Here is a 27,156-nt window from a genome sequence, read left to right on the forward strand (position 1 = left end):
GCAACTTGAATCCATATGAAGAAATAAAAGGTATTGGTAGAGGTAATTAAATAGGTAAAAGTAAGATAAAAGAAATGTATTTTTCTATAAATCTTTTATTATCCTATCTGATTCTTAAAAACAACTGCATAAATCAATAATTTATAATCATAATCAGTAAACCTATGTTGAGATTATATTATATAAAGATGTAATTTGTATACATAATGGTACAAAGAAGGAAAAAGAAACAAAGCTATACAGAAGCAAAGTGTAGATATTGTTGAAATTCGGTTGGGATTCATCTGAACTAGACTGTTATAACTTAAGACGTTAATTTTAAGTTCCAGCACAACCAATAAGAATAACTAAAAAAAATAGCCAAGCAACAAGAAATTTAAAATGGCACACCCCAATATATCTAACACAAAAAAAGTCAGTAATGAAAGATCAAGAAATACAAAAGTCATAGAGAAAACAAATTTCAAAACAGCATATGCAAATACTTATAATTACATTAAGTGTAAATGAATTAAACACTACAATCAAAAGGCAGAGATTTGTCTCATAGATAAAAATATGAGATTCAATTATATACTGTGTGTAAAAGGCATACTTTATATTCAGAAACACAAATAGGTTGTAAGCTCAAAAATGGAAATTTTTAGGTGCCTATGTGTTTACACATATTTTCTATTGCTGGGTGGAGTGTACTACAGATGTCTATTAGATCTCATTGGTTTATCGTGCTTTATAAGTCTTGTATTTCCCTTTTAATCTTCTACCTAGTTCTACTCATTATTGACAGTGGAATATTATGGTTGAATTGTCTATTTTTCCTTCAGTTCTGTCAGATTTAAGTATTTCTGGCTCTGTGTTATGTTTTCCTGATGAATTGACCCTTTATCATTAAAAAATCCCTCCTCTTTTTTGGTAACAATTTTGTTTTAAAATCTATTTGATCAAATATTAGTATAGCCATTCCAGCTCTTTTAGCAAAGATTGAATGGTATATTTACATATGTAATCTTTATCAAAATTATAGCTGAATTTTTTTCAGAAATTGACAAGTTAATCCTAAAATTTATACAGAAAGGCAAGGGACCCAGGATAGCTAAAGTAATCCTTAAAAAGTTAAAGTATGCACACTTCATAATTTCAAAATGTATTGCAAACTGTGGTAATCAAGAAAGATAGATAGATCAATAAAAAATAATTGAAAGTCCAGAAATAAACCCATACATCTATGGCCAATTGTTTTTTAACAAGGGGCTCCAAGTCCATTCAGTGGGAAAGAATAGCTCTTCAACAATACATACTAGGACAACTGAATTTCCATATGCAAATGAAAGAAGTTGGACTCCTACTTCACAACATACAGAAAAGTTAATTTAAAATGGATCAATGACTTAAATATAAGAGCTAAATCTATTAAAATCTTAAAAGAAAACAAAGGAATAAATAATTAGTCACCTTGTATTAGCCAATTTTTAAAATACATACACTAGAAGCATACGCAACAAAAGAAAAGACAGATAAACTGGACTTCCTCAAAGTTAAAAACTGTTGTTAAAATGAAAACAGCCCCCGAAGAATGTGGGAAGATATTTGAAGATTATATAGCTTAAAAGGCACACTTGCATCCAGAATATATAAAGAACCTGACAATTCAACAATTTAAAGAGGCAACCTAATTTTAAAATGGGCAAAGTATTTGAATAGATATTTCTCAATATAAGGCATACAAATGGCTAACACTAACAAGCACATGACATGTTGCTCAACATAATTAGTCATTAGCAAACTGCAAATCAAAACCACAATGGGATACCACTTCACACCAACTAGGACAGCTATAAACAAAAAAGACAAGTGTGGTGAAAATGTGGAAACAATGGAGCCCTCATACATTGTTTGTAGGAATGGCATTTCCTCAAAATGTTAAACATAGAGTTAATACTAGTCACAGCAATTCTACTCCTAGGTATATAGCTGAGAGAATTAAAACAGTATGTCCACACAAAAACACAAAATCTTATATGCAAATATTATACAGATAGCATTATTCATAACAGTCCAAAAGTGAAAACAGTCCAAATATTCCTCAATTAATGTATGGATTTTTAATGTGGTATATTCCTACAATGGAGTATCAATTGACAATAAAAATGAATGAAGTACTAATAATACATGCTACAGCATATATGAACCCTGAAAATATTTTGCTATGTGAAAGAAGTCAGTCACAAGAGTCCCATACTGTATGATTTAATTCATATTAAATGTCCAAAATAGTCATGTTTATAGAAACAGAAAGTTAATTAGTGTTTACCAGGGGCTGAGGAGAGGGATGGCAATTTACTGCTAATGCGTGTAGGTTTCTTTCTAGGGTGATAAAAACATTCTGAAATTATTATAGATTATTATGATGGTTGTACAATTCTGTGTGTATACTAAACCACTTAATAATATACTTTAAACAGATGAATTTTATAGTATGTGAATGATCTCAGTAAAGCTGGCATTTCTAAAAGGTAACTAGCATAATATGAAAAAATAATACATCATCTTAATAGATATAGAAAAAAATAATAAAATTCAAAACCCATTCAGGATTTTTAAAAAAGTCTTAGCAAACTACAAATAGAAAGAGCTTCCTTAATCTGACCAAGAGTATCCTAAAAACCCTTCACCAAACATCAGAATTAAAGGTGACATATTGAAAATCTTCTTTCCGACATAGAAGAAACAGAAAGCAGAATGACTGAAAAGGAGGAAATAAATTGTCATTATTTTAGATGACATGATTGTGTACTTAGAAAATTCAAATGAATTTACAGACAAATTATAAAAATTGTTGAGTGATTTATCAAATTTCTTGGATACATAAAAACAGAAAATAAAGGAAATGTTTTAAAAATATATAATTTACAATAACATCAAAAATACCAGATACCACAAATAAATCTGAAGATGTGCAAGATCTCTATGGTTAAACCTATAACACATAATTGAGAGAAATTTTAAAATGCCTCATTGAAAATACCTACTTAAATATTACCATAGTATATAATTGTTATGGTTGGAAGACTGACTGTTGTAAAGAAATTTTCCTGAATTTGATCTATATATTTAATGCAGTCCCAATTTAAAAACAAAACAAAAACAAAAACAGCATTTGTGGAAATTACATAGTGATTTTAAAATTTACATTAAATGCAAAGGGCCAAAAATAGTCAATCTTTAAGAAGAACAAAGATAGAGGACATATAATATTCAATATAAAGATGCTATAAAACTATAGTAATCCAGATAGTGTGGTATTGTCTCTATTCTGTCAATTAGAGGGTTCAAAAATAGATATACATGTAATCATTCACTTGATTGATAGCAGCAGTGATATTACAGTGCAGAGGGAAAAATTGTCTTCTAAATAATTAAATGATGGTGGGTCAATTGAATATACACATAGAAAAAATTAATTCCTATCTTTTACCTTTCACCATGCACAAAAATTAATTCTAGAATTATAGTAGATGTAAAACTGAATGTCAAAACAATAAAGATTCTAGAAGAAACATAGGAGAAAAACTTCTATGTTTGGGGGTGAGCAAAGATTTCTTAAGACACAGAAAAAAAAAACACAAAAGAAAAGATTGATATTATGGACCCATTAAAATGAAGACCTTCTATTCCATCATAGATGCTAATAAGAGTAGAAAGGCAAGCCATAGGGCATGAGATCTTTGCAATACATATATCCAACAGATGACTTGTATCCAGAATTCATACAAAACTATAAACTGAAAACAAAAAGACAGACCATCAAAAAATAGGCAAAATATTTGGACAGACATTTCACAATACTCCCATCAAAATTGTTAAAATGAAAAAGACTGACAATGCTAAAGATTGGGAAGGATTTGGAGCAACTACAACTTTCATAAGGAGCCGGTAAGAGCATAAATTGGTACAACCACTTTAGAAAACTTTTTTGTTGAATAAATATAACCATATTCAATTAAAGACAGGCACAAGAGGCTGGGAAAGGTGACTCATGTCTGTAATCCAAACACTTTGGGAGGCCAAGGTGGGTGGATCACGAGATAAGGAGTTCAAGACCAGCCTGGCCAACATGGCGAAACCATGTCTCTACTAAAAATACAAAAGTTAGCCAGGCATGATGGCGTGCACCTATAATCCCAGCTACTCGGGAGGCTGAGGCAGGAGAATTGCTTGAACCCGAAAGGCAGAGGTTGCAGTGAGCTGAGATCATGCCACTGCACTCCAGCCTGGGTGGCAGAGCAAGTCTCTGTCTCCAGAAAAAAAAAAAAAGACATGCACAAGAATAGTAATAGCATCACTGTAATAGCTGAAAATTGGATACAATGCAAATGTCCATCAACAGTGAAATGGAAAAATATATTTTGGTTCAATCATATATTAGAATGCTGTATAACAATGAGAATGAATGAACCACAATATGAAGATGTAATTAATTTCTTGAAAATAATGCTGAGCAAACGAAGACAGGTTTTAAAAAGTTACATATTGTATGATTCCATTTATATGAAGTTCAGAAGTAAGCAAAACTAAGGTGATAGAAGTAAGGATAGAGGTTTCTTTTGGAAGGGTGAGATACGACAGGCAGCGGGCTTGAAGGCATTTCTGGGAATGTTGTTAATATTCTATTCCTTGATCTGGGTTCTGGTTACATGGATCTTGTCACTTGGTTAAAATTTATCAGACTGTACACTTATTATTTATATCCATTCCTGTATAAATGGCATACTGAAATAAAATCTTCTAAAAATGAAATGAAACACAGACACCTACATTGCTTTCCGTTTTCCTGCTGAGGTGAGAAGCAAATTCTGCTGACATTGCTGCTTTCAGTTTGGTTTCTAAACTGGGAGCATCTGAGGAAATCCGGCCAGGAGTAATTCACCATCCCCAGGACTGATTCACAGCCTTCTTTTGCAGCCTCACAGAAGGACCTACAGGGCAGGAGTCCATGACTAAAAAAAAAAAAAGAGAAAGGTGAAAATTAGTGTCTTTACAGAATAGGTTTTGAAATAATAGTGAAATTAAAGTTAGCCCCTGTGTTGTGATATTATCTTAATTTATACTTACTATAGTCAGCAACTTAAATTTTTACATTCAGTCCTATGACAGTGATTTTAGCTATTCTATGATCTTGATTCTAGAAGAAATAGCTAGTTCCACATCATCTAACTATTTCTTGTAGGAACATTTATCAATAATTTGTTTAATATTTACTGGGCTAAAATATATAGTTGTCAGCCTAAAAGAGCTCTATTTAATATCCAAAGGGGAAAATTAACGTGGAAATGAAGGCCCTCAGATTGCAAAGGAAGAAGTAGGTCAAAAATATGTTATTCTTGTATTTTTATCTTCCCTTTGAGAAATTCAAGTATCTCTGAGTGGCAGCAGAGAGTAAGCTGTTCCATTATTAACTTCCCCAGCCTCCCTGGAAAATGAACATTATACAGATGAGTGGCAACTTGGAAGACCTTGTACAGTTATTTATCTTTTCAGATTTCTAGTCTGTCATCTGCAAAATAAAAAAAATGCACACAATTGTCTGTTAATAGTATGAGTAATGATGCCCCCAGAGCTTATCTTTATTCACTTAACATGCCATGAAACAGTCCTAGATCCACAGCTCTGCGAATGGAGATGGGATACTAACAAAGTCAAGGCCACAGACTTGTTTCCTTGCAGACCCAGGTAATTGTTTCTACTTTACAGCTGAAGGCTGCATCTCTCACCCTGGCTGGTCAATTGCTAAAAGCATTTCAAATAGTTTTAAGGAAACTGGGAAAGAAAATAGACATGTCAGTTAAATCAAAGCATACACTTCACAAATGTGGAGCCAATAAGATATCACAGAATCGTACAATATTAGATATGTAACAAACCTTAAACAATACCTTATTCAAATCCTTCATATGAGATAGTTCCAGGGAGATTCTAGGACAGACTTGAGGTCAAATAGCTCCTAATGGCAGAAGCAGGAATAGAATCCTGGTGTTTCAAGTTTCAGGACACATTCTACCTACTCTCCCTGTCTCTTCTCTTCTAAGGACCTAATAGTTGGGCTTTTAAAACTCCTTGATCAAACAAGCACATTTACAATACCCCATTCATACTTCTACAGATTACAAAAACATAAGGGGATAGGCCAGCCATTGAGATCAAATGAAACTAATAGGGTCTGTAAAATAATCTTAGGGCAGATATCTTTGTACATAAAAATGGAAAAAGGGAATTCAACAATTACATTCAGATAAAAATATTTTACCTTCCTCTCAGAAAGTCACCTTAAAACTGAGTATCTTTTAGAATACTGATCTTCATATAATTGTCTACATACATTAATATGTAACCAAATTCAATAGTGAGGATGTTGAATAAGAGGTTTTGTATTTGAAAGAATTAGCTTCAGCATATAAAATATGAATTGGTTCAGGCAAGTTTCTTGGTATAAAGAAGACACCCGAAATATATTAGATATTTCTGGGACTAAGAAAGGATCACTTAAATAACACTGTTTTTCAATATTTCCTGCCTGTCCTGAATCTTATCCCAGAGAAGTTAGCGAATATATTTTCTCAAATAAAACTAGGATACACAGTAAAGGAAGGTGGAGAACATAAAATTACTACATGCAGTTACTTATGTTTGCCAGGCACTGTTCTTAGTACCACACATGCATCACCTCACTGATTTCTCAGAACAGGATGAGTAATAGGTGTTATTACTAATCCCCAATATACGAATAAGGAAAGAAGCACAGACAAATAAGACATTTGTCCAAGTTCACTGAGGGAATGAGAGTCAGAGCCGGGATTAGAACTCGGGCAGATTGACCCAGGACCTATTCTATTTACTACTGTACTACGAGTAAGTCCTAATTTCATGAATGCATGTCTTGCAAGCACAACGCAAATCTTTTTTTTTTTTTTTCAAATGGAGTCTGGCTTTGTTGCCCTGGCTAGACTGCAGAGGCACCATAGGCTCACTGCAAGCTCTGCCTCCTGGTTTCAAGCGATTTTCCTGCCACAGCTTCCCGAGTAGCTGGGATTACAGGCATGCGCCACCTCGCCCGGCTAATTTTGTATTTTTAGTAGAGACAGGGTTTCAACATGTTGGCCAGGCTGGTCTCAAACTCCTGACCGCAGGTGATCTGCCCACCTTAGCCTCCCAAAGTGCAGGGATTACAGGCCTGAGCCACCGCACCCAGCCGAGAGTGCAAATCTTGATATGCACTTTGTGAGTGGCACCATCATATACGTGATGGGTGAGATCTCCATTCTGCAAAAGCCTACAAATGTGCATTGAATCAGTATTTGTCAAAGGGGCTAAGAAACACAAGGAAAGGGTAAATACATTTGTGCTTTCTTCTCTAGGTGTGAGCCAGCCCACAGTAAAGCTATAAAACAAGCTAGGCTTGTCGTTGGTGTTCCTCCTTTGCCTTCTAGTTCTTGACCAAGGTCCCAGGGTCCCAATGCCATTGTGATCACCCCGATGCCAGCACCCCACCTAAATGGTCACCTCTACCAGAGTGCTTGAAACATATTATTCCCTTCCTACAATCAAAACAGTACTCTCAATTGCAGCTGATCTCAATTAAGCTTTTAAATAAGAAAATAGATGAAATAAACACAGAATAATAGATGAACACTTAACCCTCCCAGAGATTTTTGCATCTTTAAAAGAAGACTGCTCACTGGGGCAATGGAATCTCTAACTGATGAAATTCCAGATACCATTTAAAGGGGAAAAAAAAATTCAGCATTTTTTGAAGATGAGAAAGATGTCTGCAAACTGAACAACACTCTGGAGCCCACCTCTCCCAAGCGGTTCCTGGACCTTTCCTCATTTCTGAACTGAGTTATTTTATTTTATTTTATTTATCATTCTACATCTTTTCTTAGAACCTTCTAGGGTAACAAAAATGAAGTTTCACACAGGAGGCCAGCAGACTGTTTTCAAGTTCTAAAGTTAAGTCTTTAATTCAGAAATGGAATCATTGTCATTGACTCTTACGGTGGTCATTTTTCTACAGGAAAGCCTCAGTCTATCACCCTGCAACTTTCACATGGCCACTCCTCCACTGTTGAATCTTGGGCAATAGCTCACTCATGTCAAAACTCAGTTTCCTCATTTGAAAAATGAAGGTTTTGGAAGAGCTGGAGTTTGGACCATTTTTCATAGTCCTTTTACTACTAACATTCTGTAAGTCAAAATTCATTCTTTAAGGCAATGTTTCTCAGAGGAGCATTGATAATCCCCCCAGATTTGCTAAATTTCAAAAGGTAACAGGCATTTTCCTCAAGATTTGTTCTGGGACTATATAGAGACATTAAAATACCATTAGGCCCTCCATTCTAAAAATAGGGCCTAAGAAAAATGTCTACTGTGTTTCCAAATAGTTCTCTTAAGAGGTGTAACCAACTGAGACCCATAAGCTTTAAATTGCTGGACCAGGATATGTGAAATAGTGATGGGGTATTAATAACTAGCAACACTTTCCAACAGTGAGCAAAATGTGCAGTCATTTTTTCTTACATTGCATAAAATTCAACTGCCTATGGAAGGTTGAAGCATTTTGCTTTTCATCACATGGAACAGCGTGGTGAGATAGGCCACACTATTTTGGAATATGTGTCTATATCCAAGCAACAAACAGATTGATGACTTTAAAACAGTGCTCTGCACAGGGAAGGAGACCACTTTAGCTATCTAAAAACTATTTTAGAAAGGGTGATTATTTTAAATTGATGTCTGAAGTGCATTTGGTGTTGTGCAAAAGTACCTAGTACATTTCAACTAAAGTTAAAGCAGAAAGCTTTTATACCTCCTCTATAATTATTTGTTCAAACATTTGATAGCTTTATAAATAATACTACAATATAGTGATAGTGAAGTTTTTATGGTGTTTTCACTAGGAAGGCTGTTATAAAATTATTTATCTACCAAAACTTGTACAGTTTATCTATAAAAATGTTAGAGAATTTATCTTCAAATAATTTTGTTATAGTATATATACAAATTAATATATAGATTTTATCTGCAAAAAACAAGTTCTGATAAGGACATAAAGTTTAAATTATGAAATAAGTCATAGCCACAAAGCAGGCTTATATGGTTAATGGATTTTTAAGTTTTATAAATCACTTTTCTCTTAACTTTTGATTTTGAACTACTGTTAGACTTACAGAAAAGTTAAAAAATTGTACAGAAAGTTTCCATATATCCTTCATCCAGACTCCACTAAGGTAAACATCTTACATAACTGTAGCATAATTATTAGAACCAGGAAATTAGCATTGATACAATACCTTTAACAAAACTAAGGACCCTATTTGAATTTTGCCAGGATCTCCATTTAGGATCCCACATTGCATTCAATTGTCACTTTTTACTTTTGGCAAATAAACTAATCTTTAAATATTATTAGGAGAACTCAGAATTTAAAACTCTTTTTTCATGAGAAAAAAAAAAACAAACAGAATCTTTGTGACAGGTGGACTTTAAGATGACCTGCAATGATCTCTGCTTCCTGGTATTCATGCCCTGTTTAATCCCCTCCTCTGGAGTGTAGGTTGCCTGAGTGATTTGCTCCCAACCAACAGAAGGTAATGGAATGTCAATTTCATCATTAGTCTACATAAGATTGTGACTTCTGTATTGCTAACAGACTCTCTCCCTTACTGGCTTTGATGAAGCAACTTGTCATATTGAGGAGACCCACACTGCGAGGATCTGAAGGTTGCCACTGGCTAATAGACAGCTAGGAACTAAGACCCTCCAACCAAAGCCTTTAAGGAACTGAAGTTCTTCCAAGAATCACATGAGCTTGGAAGTTGATCCTTCCCAAGTCAAGCCTTCAGATAAGACCCCAACCCTGCCAACATCTTTATTTCACCTATGTGACAGACCCGAAAGCAGAGGACCTGGCTGGGCCACTCCCAGATATCTGGCCCATAGCAACCGTATAATAATATATGTGTGTTGCTTTAAGCTGATAGGTTTATGGTAGTTTGCAATATATAACTAATACACTTTTCTTGACACATCACATTGTCAGAGGCATGCTACTGAGTTTGATGTTCTATTCATTGACAAGACTCACACAATCATCTTTTTAAAAATACATTCCTAAGTTTGTCTTTGTTAGTCTGAGCTGTTCAGTGAAAAATGCTCACAAAATCATAGTCACAGGCACCTCCCAGAGCTGCAGAACTTACTTAGTCGTGAAGAGAATGTTAATGCTGGAAGGATCTTCGAAAATAATCTACTCCCATTTTCTCCTTTTGCATTATGAGGAAATTGAAGCCTAAACAGATTTCATAGCCAAATACTGTGACTCCAGTTCAGTGCTCCCAAATATCTTGCCTATCTGACCTCCTTGCACAATCCATGAGCAACAGATAACACAGGAACATAAATCAACAGATGACAACACTACTGGAAAACCCAAATAACAATAGATGGCTTGTTCTCCCTATGATAAGCGAACAGCATTGGTTTCCTATGTCAGCATCTTCTGCGACCTCAAGAGACCATATAAGAGGTTAGGCTTAGCGGGGTATGAGAAGCAGAAAAGAGGCTTCTTTGGTTTCTACTCCACTAAACGTGGGGATGGAAAGCTGTGCAAGGGAATTTTTACATGTGTCATTGTCTCCCATCAGAAGATAAATAATGGAAGCATTTGGGGTATTTTTTGGTCACATTGGTCTGACTCTAAAATCCAGGACTGTGTCTTTCTTTTTCTTCATTTGTAATAGTCATGATCCTACCAGGAGAGAGGTGAGCCACTAAAGCAGGTTCACTGCAGAATGTTTAATGAAGGGCTCTGATCGCCTACAGAAGGAAAAGGTACAGGCAGGGTTTAGATAAACCAACAAGGGGTAGTACAGTAGGCTGCTGCAGGGAGCTGTTAGCACCCTAGGTTTAAGAGACAAGGGGAAAGAGAATTTTCTGGAACTTGGAGAGAGTTGTATGGGGAAGGCTGCTTGATAGGGGTCGTGGCCTCTTACAGTGAGTGGGTTGCAGTTAACCCATGTAACCTGGCAGAAAGGAAACCAGGGGATCACTACCCAAACTGTCTATTCTCCCACACTATGATCTCATGCTGGTGGCTTCCATTGGCTGAACCCAACAGGAAGCTAGAAAGTAGCCACTGTTGAAGTGGCCTCCCCTGGGAAGAGTTAGGATGGAGGAGAGTGGAAAGTAGATATGGAGAAGTAAATGAGAAACAGCCAGCACAAAGCTGCATGCCTTGCACCTAGTGAAAGTTCAGCAAATACTTGTCAAGGGATGAAACACAGTGATGTGTGAGCACACAGTTAAACTATGATTAGCTTGACATCTGGTGGGACTGTTTACACCACAAGAATTAGCAAATTATACAAATAATGGTTTTGTTGTTGGTTTGTTTTTTTCTTCCTCAGGGATCCAATTTACCAGCACACCACTGAATAAAAGTCTAAATCCTGTCATCTACTACAGAAGGAAAGCTGTTTTCATTTCCACTCAAAAGAAAATTACTGCCACGAACTTCTTGAATCCACATAAGAAATGATCTCAATATTAACTCCTTCTCCACCACTTCTACCACTCCTCCTTCACATACATTATTTTTTCGGGGAGTATAGCTCAGGGGTAGAGCATTTGACTGCATATACATTATGTTTTTGGTGGTAATACCATCTACCTAAGTCTCCAAGTCCAAAAGCCTTTGCCTTCCAGTCAACTTAGACATTCATATGCAAATAATCACTAAATACTGCCAATATTACTTCCTAAAAATCCTTCAAATCCATTTTCCCTTCTCTCCCATTTTATTTTCTAGAAAAATTAAGCCAGCTGTACTCTCTCTAATATATGGTAGATCTGGCTGTTACTTCACCGGAATTGCCTTTTTACCCCACCTTGTTTACACGGCAAATTTTTCTTCTTCCTCCAAAATTAATTTCAGCAGTTACTCCTCCCTGCTAGTACCCTTCCCTAATAATGCCAGATAAAATGAATTCCTCCCCTTTCTCTGTGTTACCTCCATGCCTTGTAAACTGATCACACTTTACAGCAATTTAATTGTGTTTATGTCTGGTCCTCTATTACGCTAAGTCCCTTGAAGACAGTAGTATGTTTTATTCATTTGCATAACCCAGCATCTAGCATCATGCCTGGCACATTATAGGCACCAATAAGTGTTTGCTAAAGGAATAAATTGATAATTTTCCAGGTATCTTTGTTGAATAAACTGATGCCAGGAGGTGAGATAGCGCTAGTTCCTAGAAAGACCCTCTATCCCTCCCTTATGTCAGGCCCCCCGACCCACACTCCCAACCTTGGCAACAGTAACTGCTTGCAGGACTGATCCCATCATGACCTCTTTTCCCACTTCAATCAATTACAGGATGCTCAGTATATCCGGCTCTCCCTCACCTCCCGGACTTCCAGATCCTCATAGATCAAATGTAAGCTTCGCAGTGAGTTTTCCTGAAAAACACTGCCTAAAATTGCACCTCTTTTCACCATACTTCCACCCTCCCAAAGCTCTCCATTCCCCTGCTTTGCTATTTTCATTGCACTTATCACTATCCACTAAACGAGTATTTATTATCTGTCTATTTATTTGCTTACTGCCTATCTCTCACCGGCATAACATAAGCTCTGTGAAGCCAGGGATATTTGTTTATTTCATCTGCAGCTCTATCCCTCCTGTGCACAGTCAAGCACTCCATAATTATCTGTTGAATAAGTAAATGAATCACATGCAGAGGTGATTCCTGCCTGAGATAAAGCTGTCAGTAGCAAAGTTGGGAGGAGAACCTAACTCCCAACTTAATGGGGAATACAAAAGCTCACACTACCCTGCCCAAGAGGTGCCCTCCACTTCAGGTCGGCAGGTTCTACGTGCACTATTCAACATTTAAGTAATGCCCATGTAAGAGTTAAATGTCAGTAAAACTGTCATAAATGAAAAGCCTACAGACTGAGGGTCTTGTTTGTTATGCCAATAGCAGTGTGTCACTCTTAAAATACAGAAACTTAGAAAATACTAACAGATAAACACAGTTTGAATTAAGATGGGCATGAATAATGTAAAAATGACACAGCCACTCTGAAAGAGAATATAGAAGTCCATACTCTTTTAACCAACACATTCCTGATTCTCATTAAAATTTGGCATACTTACCAGGGCCCAGGGGATGAGAGATTAACAGATCACAAAAGAAATGTGCAATTGTTGAATTATTTTGCAGTTGTTTTGATTTTTACACATTATAAAATGATGCCATAAATATGGATATTCAAATGAATTGAATCACAAGTATTATTTATACATTCTAGTCAGAGCTACATAATTATCGGGGGAACCAGCCCCCAATATTTCAATGTAGGTTCTTTCTATTTTCCCTAAGAGTTGGCCAGTCTAAGAAATAAAGAGAGTACAAAGAGAGGAATTTTACTGTTGGGCCTCCAGGGGTGACATCACATATTGGTAGATCTGTGATGTCCCCTTGAGCCGCAAAACCAGCAGGTTTTTATTAAGGACTTTAAAAGGGGTGGGGGTGTACGAACAAGGAGTAGGTCACAAAGATCACATGCTTTAAAGGGCAATAAAGATCACAAGGCAAAGGGCAAAGCAAAGATCACAAGGCAAAGGGCAAAGCAAAGATCACAAGGCAAAGGGCAAAATTAGAATTACTGATGAGGGTCTGTTTTCAGCTGTGCACATATTGCCTTGTTAAACATCTTAAACAACAGAAAACAGGGTTTGAGAGCAGAGAACTAGTCTGACCTCAACTTTACCAGGGCGGGATCTTTTCCACACCTTAATAAGCCTGAGGGTACTGCAGGAGACCAGGGCGTATTTCAGTCCTTATCTCAACCGCATAAGACAGATAACCCCAGAGCGGCCATTTATAGACCTCCCCCCAGGAATGCATTCCTTCCCCAGAGTATTAATTATTAATATTCCTTGCTGGGAAAAGAATTCAGTGATCTCTTTCCTACTTGCACGTCCGTTTATAGGCTCTCTGCAAGAAGAAAAATATGGCTCTATTCTGCCCGACCCCACAGGCAGTCAGACCTTATGGTTATCTTCCCTTGTTCCCTGAAAATCGCTGTTACTCTGTTTTTTTTCAAGGTGCACTGATTTCATATTGTTCAAACACACGTTTTACAATCAATTTGTACAATAGTGGTCCTGAGGTGATGTACATTCTCAGCTTAAGAAGATAACAGGATTAAGAGATTAAAGTAAAAACAGGCATAACAAATTATAAGAGTATTATTTGGGAACTGATAAATGTCCATGAAATCTTCACAATTTATGTTTCTCTGCCACGGCTCCAGCTGGTCCCTCCATTCAGGGTCCCTCACTTTCCTCAACACATAATACCGATGAATTATTGAGGAGAAAAGTACCTGCACAGAGCTTAATGAAATGTGTGTGCTTGTGACACTGTCAGTAACATGACAAGGCATTTTTAGAAATATTTGATCTGTCATGACCTGATTCTCTAGCTTTACATCTTTGTAAAATGAAAGTAATTGGAATTATATGACAGTATCTTACCTATGCTTTGAGCTATTTTGGCTCATAAAATGAAACCTCATCTATCACTTCATATTTTATGTATAATGCCAAAAAAGCAACTAAGTCACCAGTGTTGCCTGATGTTGAAAAGTGAACTTTGCTACAACCAGCTGCCTAAACAGCCAGGTTGCCAGAACTCATGTGGCTGACTGCTGTTTCCAGGTTAGCAGATAAATTCAGGAAAGTAAGCAGCAAATGACTTCAGAATATTTCTTTGGTAACAGCAACAGTGCTCAACTTTTTTGTTTGACTACTGATCTATATACATTTTAAAAAATTATAAATATGAAAGTATTTAATTCCTTAATGTTTCCATTTATTCCCAAATGTGAAACAATTTGGGACATATGTAACTTAACACCTAGAGCCTGAAATTCTATTTTCTACCATGAACTGTTTAAGCAAAGACCAATCCATCCAATACACAGAGGGGTCCAAGCAGATGACCTGGCTCCTCTCCAGGGTGATACTCTTTAAATATTTGTTTAATATTTATTTAGCTGAGAAACTGAGATTTGCACTGAAGAGAAACAGGACTTTAGGTAGCAGGGACCCAATTTGCAAACTCAACTTAGTAAACCAGAAGTCCTGCAGTTAACTCAGCCCATTCTTTCTGAAGGCAGTTAGGTGGCCAGTTGCTGCTACTGGATATGATCCATCATATGTCGACACAATGCCCCCCAAAACCTTCAAGTAGATTCTCTGATTAGTATTCCAAAGCAAACATAAAAGAGTTTTTGAGAAAACCTATGCTAAATTTAATTTTCTTCATCTTGTTTCATGAGTTTTTAGAGCTCTTTCTTCATCAGTGCCATGGGCCACTGTAAATGGACCTGCCTCTCAACCCAGTGAAAAACCAAGTAACCTTAGGATGCTGGATTCCTTACCCTAGTGTCTCCAGTAAGTTCTCATCAGTCAGTTTAAATACCTCCAGTAATAGCAAACTCACCATTTCCTGAGACAACAATTCTATATTTACACAAGTTTATTATCCATAAAATTCTTCCTTTAGCTAAGTAGGAATTTACTTCTCAATGACTTTCAATTACTAGTTCTATTAATATGTTTGCCCTGTGGAAGAACACAGAAAAAGTATGCTCCCCCTTCCATCTCATGGCCCAGAAACATCTGAGAACGGCCATGGTATGCCCTCAAAGTTTCACACCCCCAGTTCCCTCAAGTATTCTTCACATGAACAGATTCTCAATTGCTATTCTCATCAGTATTCTCTAGATATTTTATTGTTGTTTTCTTTCTGTTCTTTATATAAACTTTAATGCCAAAATTTTCAATTAGAAAGTCTTTTTAACTGAGTGCATATGAGTTAATATTAAGAAGAAGCACAGAGCTGCCAAGCCAGTCTTCAGGCACAATCTAGTAATTCCTCATCCATTAGGTCCAGGATTTTAACAGTGATGGAGAAGTGAGAGTTAATTTAGTGTCTGTTAGCTGGTTATTCTGCCAACCAGATCATCAGTGTTGCCTGATTTTAAAAAGGGAAGCTTAGGAGCTTCAGAAGGAAGCTAAATTATCTCTGGAAATATTATCCAAGTCGCCTTAAAGTTTCAATTCCCTTAATATACACACAAAATTTGATTTATGCAAAAATTTTAGGAACATATAAATTATACAAAAAGTGTAGTACAACTATGGTCAACATATTTTGAACTCTCATTAACCTAGACATTTAGGAGGGTTCACTGATTGAAGAGTTCATTTATTCCTTTACTCAGCTATTTAATGAGCACCTGCTATGTGTTGGGAAGTGTTCTGAACAATGGGTATACAATGATGTACAAAGTCAACAAGTTCTCTGCCACTGTGGAGCTTGTAAAGTAAGAGAGGCAATAAACAGACAGGAAAAAGGGGTTATAACTGTGCCATGGTGAAAGATAACAGGCCCTATTGAGGGTGATCAGAGATTTGTCTGCAGAGATGTCTTCTGAGAAGAGGGCTTAGTGTGAGGAGAAAGATACTACCAGGTAAAAGGAACATTATACACAAAGGAAGCTAGAAAGAGATTGGCATTTTTGAGAGGTAGAAAGGAAGGTCAGTGCAACTGGAGCCAGGTCTACAACACTAGAGAAGCAAAAAGGGCTTCAGAAACTATGGTAGGGACTTACAACTGGCAATGGGCAGAGCTATGCTTTGAATCAAATGTAATCTGCCCGCAAACTTTCAAGCGCATTCTCTGCAGTTGCCAGATGAAATTCTTTAATCTTCAGTGAACACACATAATATAAAATTTGGGTAACAGCATGGTGTTTTTCAAGAAGCTCATTTGAGGAAACTCATTTGGTTCTCACTGCAAACCTACAAGGATTAAGTACACTAAAGAAAACTAGTATACTACGGAAAATTGAGTACATGACAGAAAACATGTAGTTCCCATGCTTCAGGTGTAATTTTTAATCTTAGTCATGTGGCTAAGTAATTTTTTTATATAATTGCTCTAGATATTAAGAATATTTGTTTAGGACCTAATGGCAAATCAATATGTCAGAGGGAAAAACAAATAACCAACACATCAAATTCTTAAAGTTAAAATCTCACTTCAGGAGCATGGAATATCTCTGCAATGTACTGGAACATATAAGCAAGCTGGAGATAATCTGCTGGGTCTCCTCCATTTCAATTAGCCTGTTTTGCAGTACATGATATGTACATTTATTAAAAGCAGACACAGTCTAAAGGAGAAACTGTGAAAGTTCATTGTTATAACATATGATATAGTTGATCAGGATCTGAGGTCTCAAAGGAATCAAGTTAAAAACTATAACATTTACACATACCATTATAATATTTTTAAATCAAGTTTTAAATAGTATTATGTAGGTATTGTCTCTAGGATGAAATACAAGCAAATCTTCATTATTTGGTTAGCAGGGGAAATCAGTATGATGAATGATCCAAAATAATGAAATATAAAAGAAAAATATATTTGACTTTAGAATTTTTTTTATAATACATTTTACTTCTCTGAACTCACTTTGCTTATTAAATTTAGCTTGCAGATCCCACACATACACTAAGTGACAGCAAGAAGCATTGGTCTGAAAGTGCAATTATAAAATTAAATATAATAATAAATGCAGGGCCAGGAGTGGTGGCTCACACCTGTAATCCCAGTACCTTGGGAGGCTGAGGCGGGTGTATCACTTGAGGTCAGATGTTCGAGACCAGCCTGGCCAATATGGTGAAACCCCATCTCCACTAAAAATACAAAAATTAGCCAGGCGCGATGGTGGGCGCCTGTAATCCCAGCTACTCAGTAGGCTGAAGCAGGGAGAATTGCTTGAACCTAAGAGGCGGAGGTTGCAGTGAGCCGAGATCACACTACTACACTCCAGCCTTAGCAGCAGAGCGAGACTCTGCCTCAAAAAATAATAATAATAAATGCCACAATAAAAAATAAAATAAGTCCCCAAAGGATACTTGAAAGCTAATATAATAATGGATATCATTATCCATGAAAATAGAAAGTAAAACATTACCATATTAGCACACTTATCAGGTCAGGGGAAAAGGAAATTGTACCTAAAAGTGCCCTGAAAACTGTAAGCAGCTTAACTAAAAATTTACAGCTAGTATTCAAGTAGAGATTGAATTATAATCAGGAGAATGATCAAAATGAGTTTACACATATATATACATATATATGTATATATATATATACAAATATACACATATATATATTTGAGACAGAGTCTCACTCCATCGTCCAGGCTGAAGTGCAGTGGCACTATCTCAGCTCACTGCAAGCTCCGCCTCCCGGGTTCATGCCATTCTCCTGCCTCAGCCTCCCGAGTAGCTGGGACTACAGGCACCTGCCACTATGCCTTGCTAATTTTTTTGTATTTTTAGTAGAGACGGGGTTTCACCATGTTAGCCAGAATGGTCTCAATCTCCTGACCTCGTGATCTGCTCGCCTGGCCTCCCAAAGTGCAGGGATTACAGATGTGAGCCACCACACCCAGCCTGAAAAATATATTTTAAAAACCCAATCCTGCTTACAATAGCTACAAAAAACACTTTGGAATAAACAAGGAAGTGAAAGATCTCTACATAAATAACTATAAACATTGAAAAAAACTGAAGAAGGCACAAATAAGTGGAAAGAAATGGATGTTCATGGTTGGAAGAATTCATATTTTCAATGTGTCCGTACTACCCAAAGTGATCTAGAGTCAATGCAATTCCTATCAAAATACCAATGACATTTTTCACAGAAACAGAAAAAATAATCCCCAAATTTGCATGGAAACACAAAAGACAAAATAGCCAAACCAAGCCTATTAAAAAAACAAAGCTGGAGGCATCACACTACCTAACTTCAAAATATACTACAAAGCATAATGATATGGTCTGGCTGTGTCCCCACCCAAATCTCATCTTAAATTGTAGTTTCCATAATCCTCATTTGTCATAGGAAGTACCCAGTGGAAGGTAATTGAATCATAGGGGCAGTTACCCCCATGTTGCTGTTCTTGTGATAGTGAGTGAGTTCTCATGAGATCTGATGGTTTTATAAGGGGCTTTCCCCATTTTGCTCAGCACTTCTCCTTCCTGCCATCATGTGAAGAAGGATGTGTTTGCTTCCCTTTCTACCATTATAAGTTTCCTGAGGTCTTCCCAGCCATGCAGAACTGTGAGTCAATTGAATCTCCTTCGTTTGTAAATTACCCAGTCTCATGCAGTCCTTTATAGCAGTGTGAGACTGGAATAATAACACATAGTAACTGAAACAGTATGGTATTGGTATAAAAACAGTCACATAGACCAATGGAATGGAACCAAGATCCAATAAATAAATCCATGCATTTACAGCAAACTGGTTTTTGACAAGGTGCCAAGAACACACAATGGAGAAAAGACAGTCATTTCATGCAATGGAGAAAAGACACTCAATAAATCGCATTAGGGAAACTGCCTATCAACATGCAGAAGAATGAAATTAGACTCTTATCGCATAGGATATGCAAAAATGAACTCAAAATGGGTTAAAGACTTAAATGTAAGGGCCCAAACTATGAAACTACTAAAAGAAAACATAGGGGGAACCTATAGCCTGGTTAATGATTTTTGGGAAATGATCCCAAAAGCTCAAACATCAAAAGCAAAAGTAGACAAATGAGATTTCATCAAACTAAAAGCTTCTGCACAGCAAAGGAAATAACAGAGTGAAGAGACAACCTATGGAATGCGAGAAAATATTTGCAAGCTATACATCTAATAAAGGGTTAATATCCAAAATACATAAGGAACTCAAACACTTCAGTAGCAAGAAAACAAGTCACCTGATGACAAAATGATCAAAAAAACCTGAATAGACATTTCTCAAAAGAAGACATATAAATGGCCAACAGGTATATGAAAAAATGTTAAACATCACTAATTATCAGGGCAATGCAAATCAAAACCTCAAATCCCACCACTGCTTTATCAAATAAGTTAAGGTAATATTCAAAATCTTTTGTTGTCATTTCAGCAATGTTCACAGCAGCTTCACCAGGAATAGACTTCATTTCAAGAAACCACTTTCTTTGTTCATCCACAAAAAGCTACTCCTCATCCATTCAAGTTTGATCATGAGATTGTAGCAATTCAGTCACATCTTTAGGCTCCACTTTTAATTATAGTTCTCTTGCTATTTTCACAACCTCTGCAATTACTTTCTCCACTAAAGTCCTGAACTTCTCAAAGTCATCCATGAGTGTTGGAATCAAGTTCTTCCAAATTCCTGTTAATGTTAATGTTTTCACCTCCTGTCATGAATCACAAGCATTCTTAATGGAATCTAGAATGGTAAATTATTTCCTAAAGGTTTTCGATTTTCTTTGCCCAGATCCATTAGAGAAATCACAATCTATCTATAGCAGCTACAGCCTTATGAAATGTATTTCTGAAATAACAAGACTTGAAAGTCAAAATTATTCCCTGATTGATGGGCTGCAGAATAGATATTTTGTTAACAGGCAAGAAAACAACATTCATCTCCTCCTACATCTCCGTAGAGCTCTTGGGTGACCAGGTGCATTGTCAGTGAGTAGTAATATTTTAAAAGAAATCTGTTTTTTTCTGAGCAGTAGGTGTCAAAAATGGGCTTCAAAATAATCAGTAAGCAGTTTCCCTAATGCCATTTATTGACTGTCTTTTCTCCATTGCATGAAATGACCGTCCTTTCTCCATTGAGTGTTCTTGGTGCTTTTGTCAAAAACCAGTTTGATGTAAAGGCATGGATTTATTTATTGGATCTCCATTCCATTCCATTGGTCTATCAGTAAACAGGTGTGCTGTCATCCAGGCTTTTCTGTTACACTTATAGAGTATGAGTAGAGTAGATTTAGCATACTTTTTAACGGCCTTAGGATTTTGGGAATGGTAAAAGATCATTGGCTTCAACTTACAGTCATCAGCTGAATTAGACCTTAACAACAGAGTCAGTCTGTCCTTTGAAGTTTTAAAGCCAGGCACTGACTTCTCTTCTCTAGCTAGCAAAGTCCTAGATGGCATCTTCTTCCAGTACAAAGCTGTTTTGCCTAAACTGAAAATCTGCTGTTTAGTGTAGCCATCTTTATCAATGATCTTAGCTAAATCTTCTAGATGACTTGCTGCAGCTTCTAAATGAGCACTTGTTACGTCATCTTGCACATTTATGTCATGGAGATGGTTTCTTTCCTTAAATCTCATGAACCAATCTCTGCTAGCATCACACTTTTCTTCTCCAGCTTCCTCACCTCTTCCAGCCTTCACAAAATTGAAGAGTTACAATCTAGCTCTAGATTAGGCTTTGGCTTAAGAGAATGCTGTGGCTGTTTTGATCTTCCATCCAGACCACAAAAACTTTCTCCATATCAGCAATAAGGCTGTTTTGCCTTCTAATCATTTGTGTGTTCACGGGTGTAGCACTGTTTGTCGCCTATAAGAACTTTTGCTTTGCATTCACAATTGGCTAACTGTTGGGTGCAAGAGGCCTAGCTTTCAGCATATCTTGGCTTTCAACACGTCTTCCTCACTAAACTTAATCATCTCTAGCTTTTCATTTAAAGTGAGAGATATGACACTCTTCCCTTCACCTGAATACTTAGAGGCCATTGTAGGGTTGTTAATTGGCCTAATTTGAATATTACTGTGTCTCGCAGAATAGGAAGGCCCCAGGCGAGGGAGAGAGACAATGGAACAATAGTCAATATATGGAATCGACCTAAGTATCCACTAACCAATGAATGCATAAAGAAAATGTGATACACACACACACACATATACACAATGGAATACTATTCAGCCATAAAAAAGAAAAAAATCCTGTTATTTGCCACAACATGGATCAACCTGGAGGACACTTTGTTAGGTGGCATAAGTCAGGCACAGAAAGACAAATACCACAGGATCTCATTCATATATAGAGTATTTAAAATTTGATCTCATTGAAATAGAGAATAGAATAAAGGTTAAAAGAGACTGGGGAAGTTCGAGGGTGAAGATTGGGGAAATGTTGGTCAAATGACACAAAATTACAGTTAGCTAGGGGGAATAAGTTAAAGAGATCTTTTGTATAGCATGGTGACTACAGTTATTGATAACATATTGTATTCTTAGCTGGTCATGGTGGTGTGTGCCTATACTCCCAGCTAGCTGAGGGGCTGAAGCAGGAGGACTGCTTGAGCCCAGGAGCTTGAGGCCAGCCTGGACAATATAGCAAGACCCCATCTCTAAGTGTGTATATATACACACACAAATATATACATATATACACACATATATATATACACATATTAATGTATATATACACATGTATACACACATATATGCACACATACATATATGTATGTGTCTGTATATATATGTACACACATATGTGTATATTTGTATGTATATGTGTATGTGTAGTATTCTTAAAAAATGCTAAAACGATGGATGTAAAGTGTTCTCACCACAAAAATGGTACAATGTGATGTGATGTATTTGTTAATCAGCTAGATTTAGCCATTCCATCATGTATGTATACTTCAAAACATCATGTTGACACAGTAAATGCATGCAATTTTATCTGCCAATTTAACATAAATAGGAATTCAAACACACAGAAAAAATGCAACTTATTCTTGTATTACTATTCTAAAACTTTGTAACATTTTAATTCAGAAAATAATTGATGTTATATGTGAATAAGTAATACATGCTTTGAAATTTTTTTAAGTGTATACTTAATATTTCAAAAATTCCATGATATACTTTTGATTGATGTACTTATTGAAATTATCCCTGATCCTGTTTGATACTGTGCTGGATAGCCTCTGTTTATCTCTCTGTGTCTACACTTTGCCCTTCTTGCCCTGCTCTGCCTCCCAGTGTTGAGTGGAAGAACCACCCAACATCTATGTATGGTTCACACTTGCTTTAAAGTATAAGATTTGGGACTTTTGAACTGATGAGATTTAGTTGAGATTCTGGATCTCATCCACCATGCTCACATGAATTATGCACCCTTGTCCTCCGGTTGTGGATGAGTTCATTTGATGAGAGGCACTGGCAGATGGGAGGGTGGGAGGTGAGTGAGGTCACGGTATTTATCCTTCCTTCTCTCTCACTGCAAGACTGAAGGGTTGGCAGTGGCCGTGCTCCTCTGCCTAGGGTCATAGCACCTGGCCTGTCTGAGACCCTTTACCCATAGATACAACTCTCTCTAACTCTCTCTAGGTGCTGCTGGCCATTATTCCCCTTCAATCTTGGGTGGTGGAACTGTATCCCCGTATCATGAGACCCTGGTGCCTCCCATCACTTATTTGTTCTCTTAACCCTGCCCACAGCTCCATAAATAGTCTCTTCAAGAAAATCTCTTATCACCCCTTTGAGTGTGTTGTCTGTCTTATGCTGGATCCTCACTGGAACAGCTATTATGGAATTCCTCTGATAGCATCAATCTAACATTGTGAATAATTTTTTCCCATAAATAAAATTATTCCAGATTTTCAAAACATTTCTATTTTCAAAGAATTAGAACTAGCCATGACTTATGTGTCTAATAACAACCAAAATAAAAGGGAGTCGTTTGGATAATTTTTTTTCTCCTAGGACACTTCTGCTATAACCAACTCTTATCACTGAATAATCTGGGTTCTGAAATACCTGTCATCGCCATCAATGACGCACTCAGGGAAGGCGAGGCTACAGCCAAACAGCATGATATGTTGATAGCAACTGAGGCGATGGAGATATGTGAAAAACTTGAGGAACTTTTCCATTTCCATGTTTCTGACAACTGAGAGGAGAGGTGTCAGCGTGGCGTGGTAGGGCAGCATCTGACACTGGCTGTGGGTGATGTTCATACAGGCACCTGGGAAGTAAAGACATGCACATTTAAGAGTGGACACATCAGAAGTATATGTTTGCAAACTCATTTAATATTTGTTTATAAGATAAAGTATACTTATCACAAGAAAAAATTTAGATATGCAATCATACACATAGGTGCATGTAAGTATGTGTATGTGTATGATAATGAAATCAAGCTACAAATATTTACAGAGGAAGAGCATTCGTGTCCTGGGAAAATGTGCGGAAAATACATACTCTTCATACATATCTAGTAGGCATATAAACTGGCAATCACCTTTTCTTTTGGATCACAGCTGGGCAGGGAAATATGTATCCAAAAAACTCTCTTCACCATGCATATTCTTTGACATTGTCAAGTCATTTCTAGAAACTTATCCTAAGGAAATAATCATATTTGTGAATGTGGATTTATCTACAGGGATCTTGATCTTTGCATAGTTTACAATTTTTAAAAGATAGAAATCATCTAAATATTCAGCAAAAAGAATTGTTCTTTAGAATATGGAACAAACAATAGAATATTTAATTTAGGTACATGAAAGATGCTTCAGAAGACTATTTAATCACAAGGGATGATGCTCATAATATAATAAATAAAAGTAGGAAGTCACAAAACAATTTGTATACAATGATCTTGTTTTAAAAACAGACAATTATGCAAAGATTTGTAATCCCGCCTATGTCAACAGTTCAGGAGCAGCTCAGAGCCTCTGACATTATCTTCTCCCATAGTTGGCTCTTTTGGGCACCACCATATCCATGGCTTTTCCAATGCCTTCATGCCAGAAATTTGCCTGGTTGACCAGATATAAACAAAAATGTTGACATGCATTCATATGATGGGATTTTAGGAATCGACCACATTTTCTTTTTTATTCCTTATTCTCTTGTCTGTATAAAGATTCATTGCTTTTATTGTTGCTGCTTAAACAAGATTCTCTTATTCACAATCACCTCAGTTTCAAGACCCAGTTACATGAAATCATATCTATATTATACATGAGAAAACTCAATTTTTAGAAGGCTAAGAAATTTGCCTAGAGGTGCATAGCCATTATGTAGAAATTTCAGATCTGAAACCCATGTCTTCTGAGTAATTTCCATTACTTAGAGCTAATGTAGAGGGTTATATTAAAAATAGTTCTTAAGATAATTCTTAACGGCTCATGAAAGGAAGAGGCTAAAAAGCATATAATGACATATCTCAAGGTCTGTATGTATAGTAATATGTAATACACCTGTATATTTTGACCACATCTTTTTATCACTTTTAATTACATTATTTTATTTAGGGGTTATCAGCTTTTGGGCTTATGCTTTTGATGGAAGCCCATATTTGAAGCAATTAGAATACTAAAAGGCTCATTCCCTCCACTCAGCCAAAGAAACCACTGAATATTAAGAGATCATTTAAAAAATGCAAGATAGAAAACATCCTAGGGGCCGGGTGCGGTGGCTCACTCCTGTAATCCCAGCACTTTGGGAGGCCGAGGCAGGCAGATCACGAGGTCAGGAGACTGAGGTCATCCTGGTTAACACAGTGAAACCCCGTCTCTACTAAAAATACAAAAAATTAGCCGGGCGTGGTGGCGGGCGTTGTCGGGGGCGTGGTGGCGGGAGGCTGAGGCAGGAGAATGGTGTGAACCTGGGAGGCGGAGCTTGCAGTGAGCTGAGATCGCGCCACTGCACCCCAGCCTGGGCGACAGAGCGAGACTCCGTTCCAAAAAAAAAAAAAAAAAGAATCCTAGGAATTTTCCCATATTAGCATTTGGAGAGCTTCACTGTTTCCTTTACTGCTGCATAACATTCCACTATATGTTTGTTGTACTGGGATTTATTTAAGCAATCTCCCTTTAATAAATATTTGGACTGTTTTCAACTTTTTGCTATTATATTGCTGTAATAAGTAACCTGTACATATGCCTGAGATGTACAATAGATTCCCAGAAGTAGGATTGCTGGGTAAACGGATAAATGCTTTCAGAATTTTGGTAGCTATTGTCAAATTCCCCCATCATCGAGAAGTACCATTTTGCATTCTCGCCAACAATGTATGAGGATGTCTGCTTTCTCAGTCTCACCAACAGAGAACAGTGTCAAACTTTTGGATTTTTGCTAATCTGATAGGTGAGAAATTATATTGTACGGTGATTTTTCATTTGCATTTAACTTGTTGCCAGTGAAGTTGAGCACCTTTTCATATATTTAAGGACCATTTGCATTTTGTCTTCAGTTTCATATGCTTGGAAGATTTTTCCTACTGACTTTTAGGGGTGTTTTTTCTACTTTTATAAACTCCTTATTAGGGAGATTAATGTACTGAAAATATTATAACACTTTTTCTTTAGTTTTGTGGTTTTGAAATCATTTTAAAGAACTAACAACTATATAATCATTTAATAGATGAATATATTTTATTCTACTTTAATCCAGCCGTTGAAATATTTAAAAGGGGCTTTCTTTGAAAAGTAGCCAGTTCAGAGGCAAAGCTCAAAATCGAATCTGGAGTAAGGTATGATAATATCTGACATTTCAATACCCCTTTATAGTTTACAAACCACTTCTACCCTTATCTTTTAAGGTTGTATTAGTTAGGTTTGGTTTGGCTGTAGTGAAGGAAAACGGAATATAACATTGCTCTAAGCAGAACAAAATTTCTCTGCCCCATAAAAGTCTAGATGAGTGGTCCAGGACAGGAATTGGATCCCGTGGTGCCAGAAACATAGGCTCTTTATGTAGCCCTAACTTCATGGCCCAAGATAGTGAAATCTACAGTCCAGACAGAAGGGTGGAGAAGTAGTAAAGAGGACAAAGGCACACACTCTTACTATTTCTTAAGAACAGTTCCAGCTGCTACAAGACCCTTCCACATATATCCTATTATCCAGAATGTCATCACATGGCCACATCTAGTTGCATGAGAGGCTAGGATTATTCCAGTTTGTCATGTGCCCAGATAAAAATGGGGAGTGGGATCAATTACAAATGAAGGAGAATGAATACTGGTGTTCAACCAGAAACCTTTGCCAGAAAAATAAATAGAGAAGGCATCATTATACTCATTATAAAAGAAAACAAAGGCCGGGCGCAGTGGCTCACACCTGTAATCCCAGCACTTTGGGAGGCTGAGGTGGGCGGATCACCTGAGGTCAGGAGTTCGAGACCACCCTGGCCAACATGGTGAAACCCCATCTCTA

The 27,156-nt window shown here is 36.8% G+C and overlaps 1 protein-coding gene across 9 annotated transcripts in view; it reads right to left on the bottom strand.

Annotated features, from left to right (window-relative positions):
- The window catches only part of CORIN (corin, serine peptidase), a 244,941-nt gene that overhangs the window by 146,542 nt on the left and 71,243 nt on the right, over nt 1-27,156 (bottom strand). For all 9 annotated transcript variants that reach the window (XM_055385560.2, XM_055385559.2, XM_055385557.2 and 6 more), the window contains exons 4-5: nt 23,750-23,957; nt 4,816-4,997 (exon numbers count right to left, since the gene is read on the bottom strand). In XM_055385560.2, the coding sequence (XP_055241535.2) occupies nt 4,816-4,997; nt 23,750-23,957 (390 nt within the window). The remainder of the gene's footprint in view (nt 1-4,815; nt 4,998-23,749; nt 23,958-27,156) is intronic.

The sequence above is a fragment of the Gorilla gorilla genome, chromosome 3 (genome assembly GCF_029281585.2).
Source record: "Gorilla gorilla gorilla isolate KB3781 chromosome 3, NHGRI_mGorGor1-v2.1_pri, whole genome shotgun sequence".
In the NCBI taxonomy this organism is placed as follows: Eukaryota; Metazoa; Chordata; class Mammalia; order Primates; family Hominidae; genus Gorilla; species Gorilla gorilla.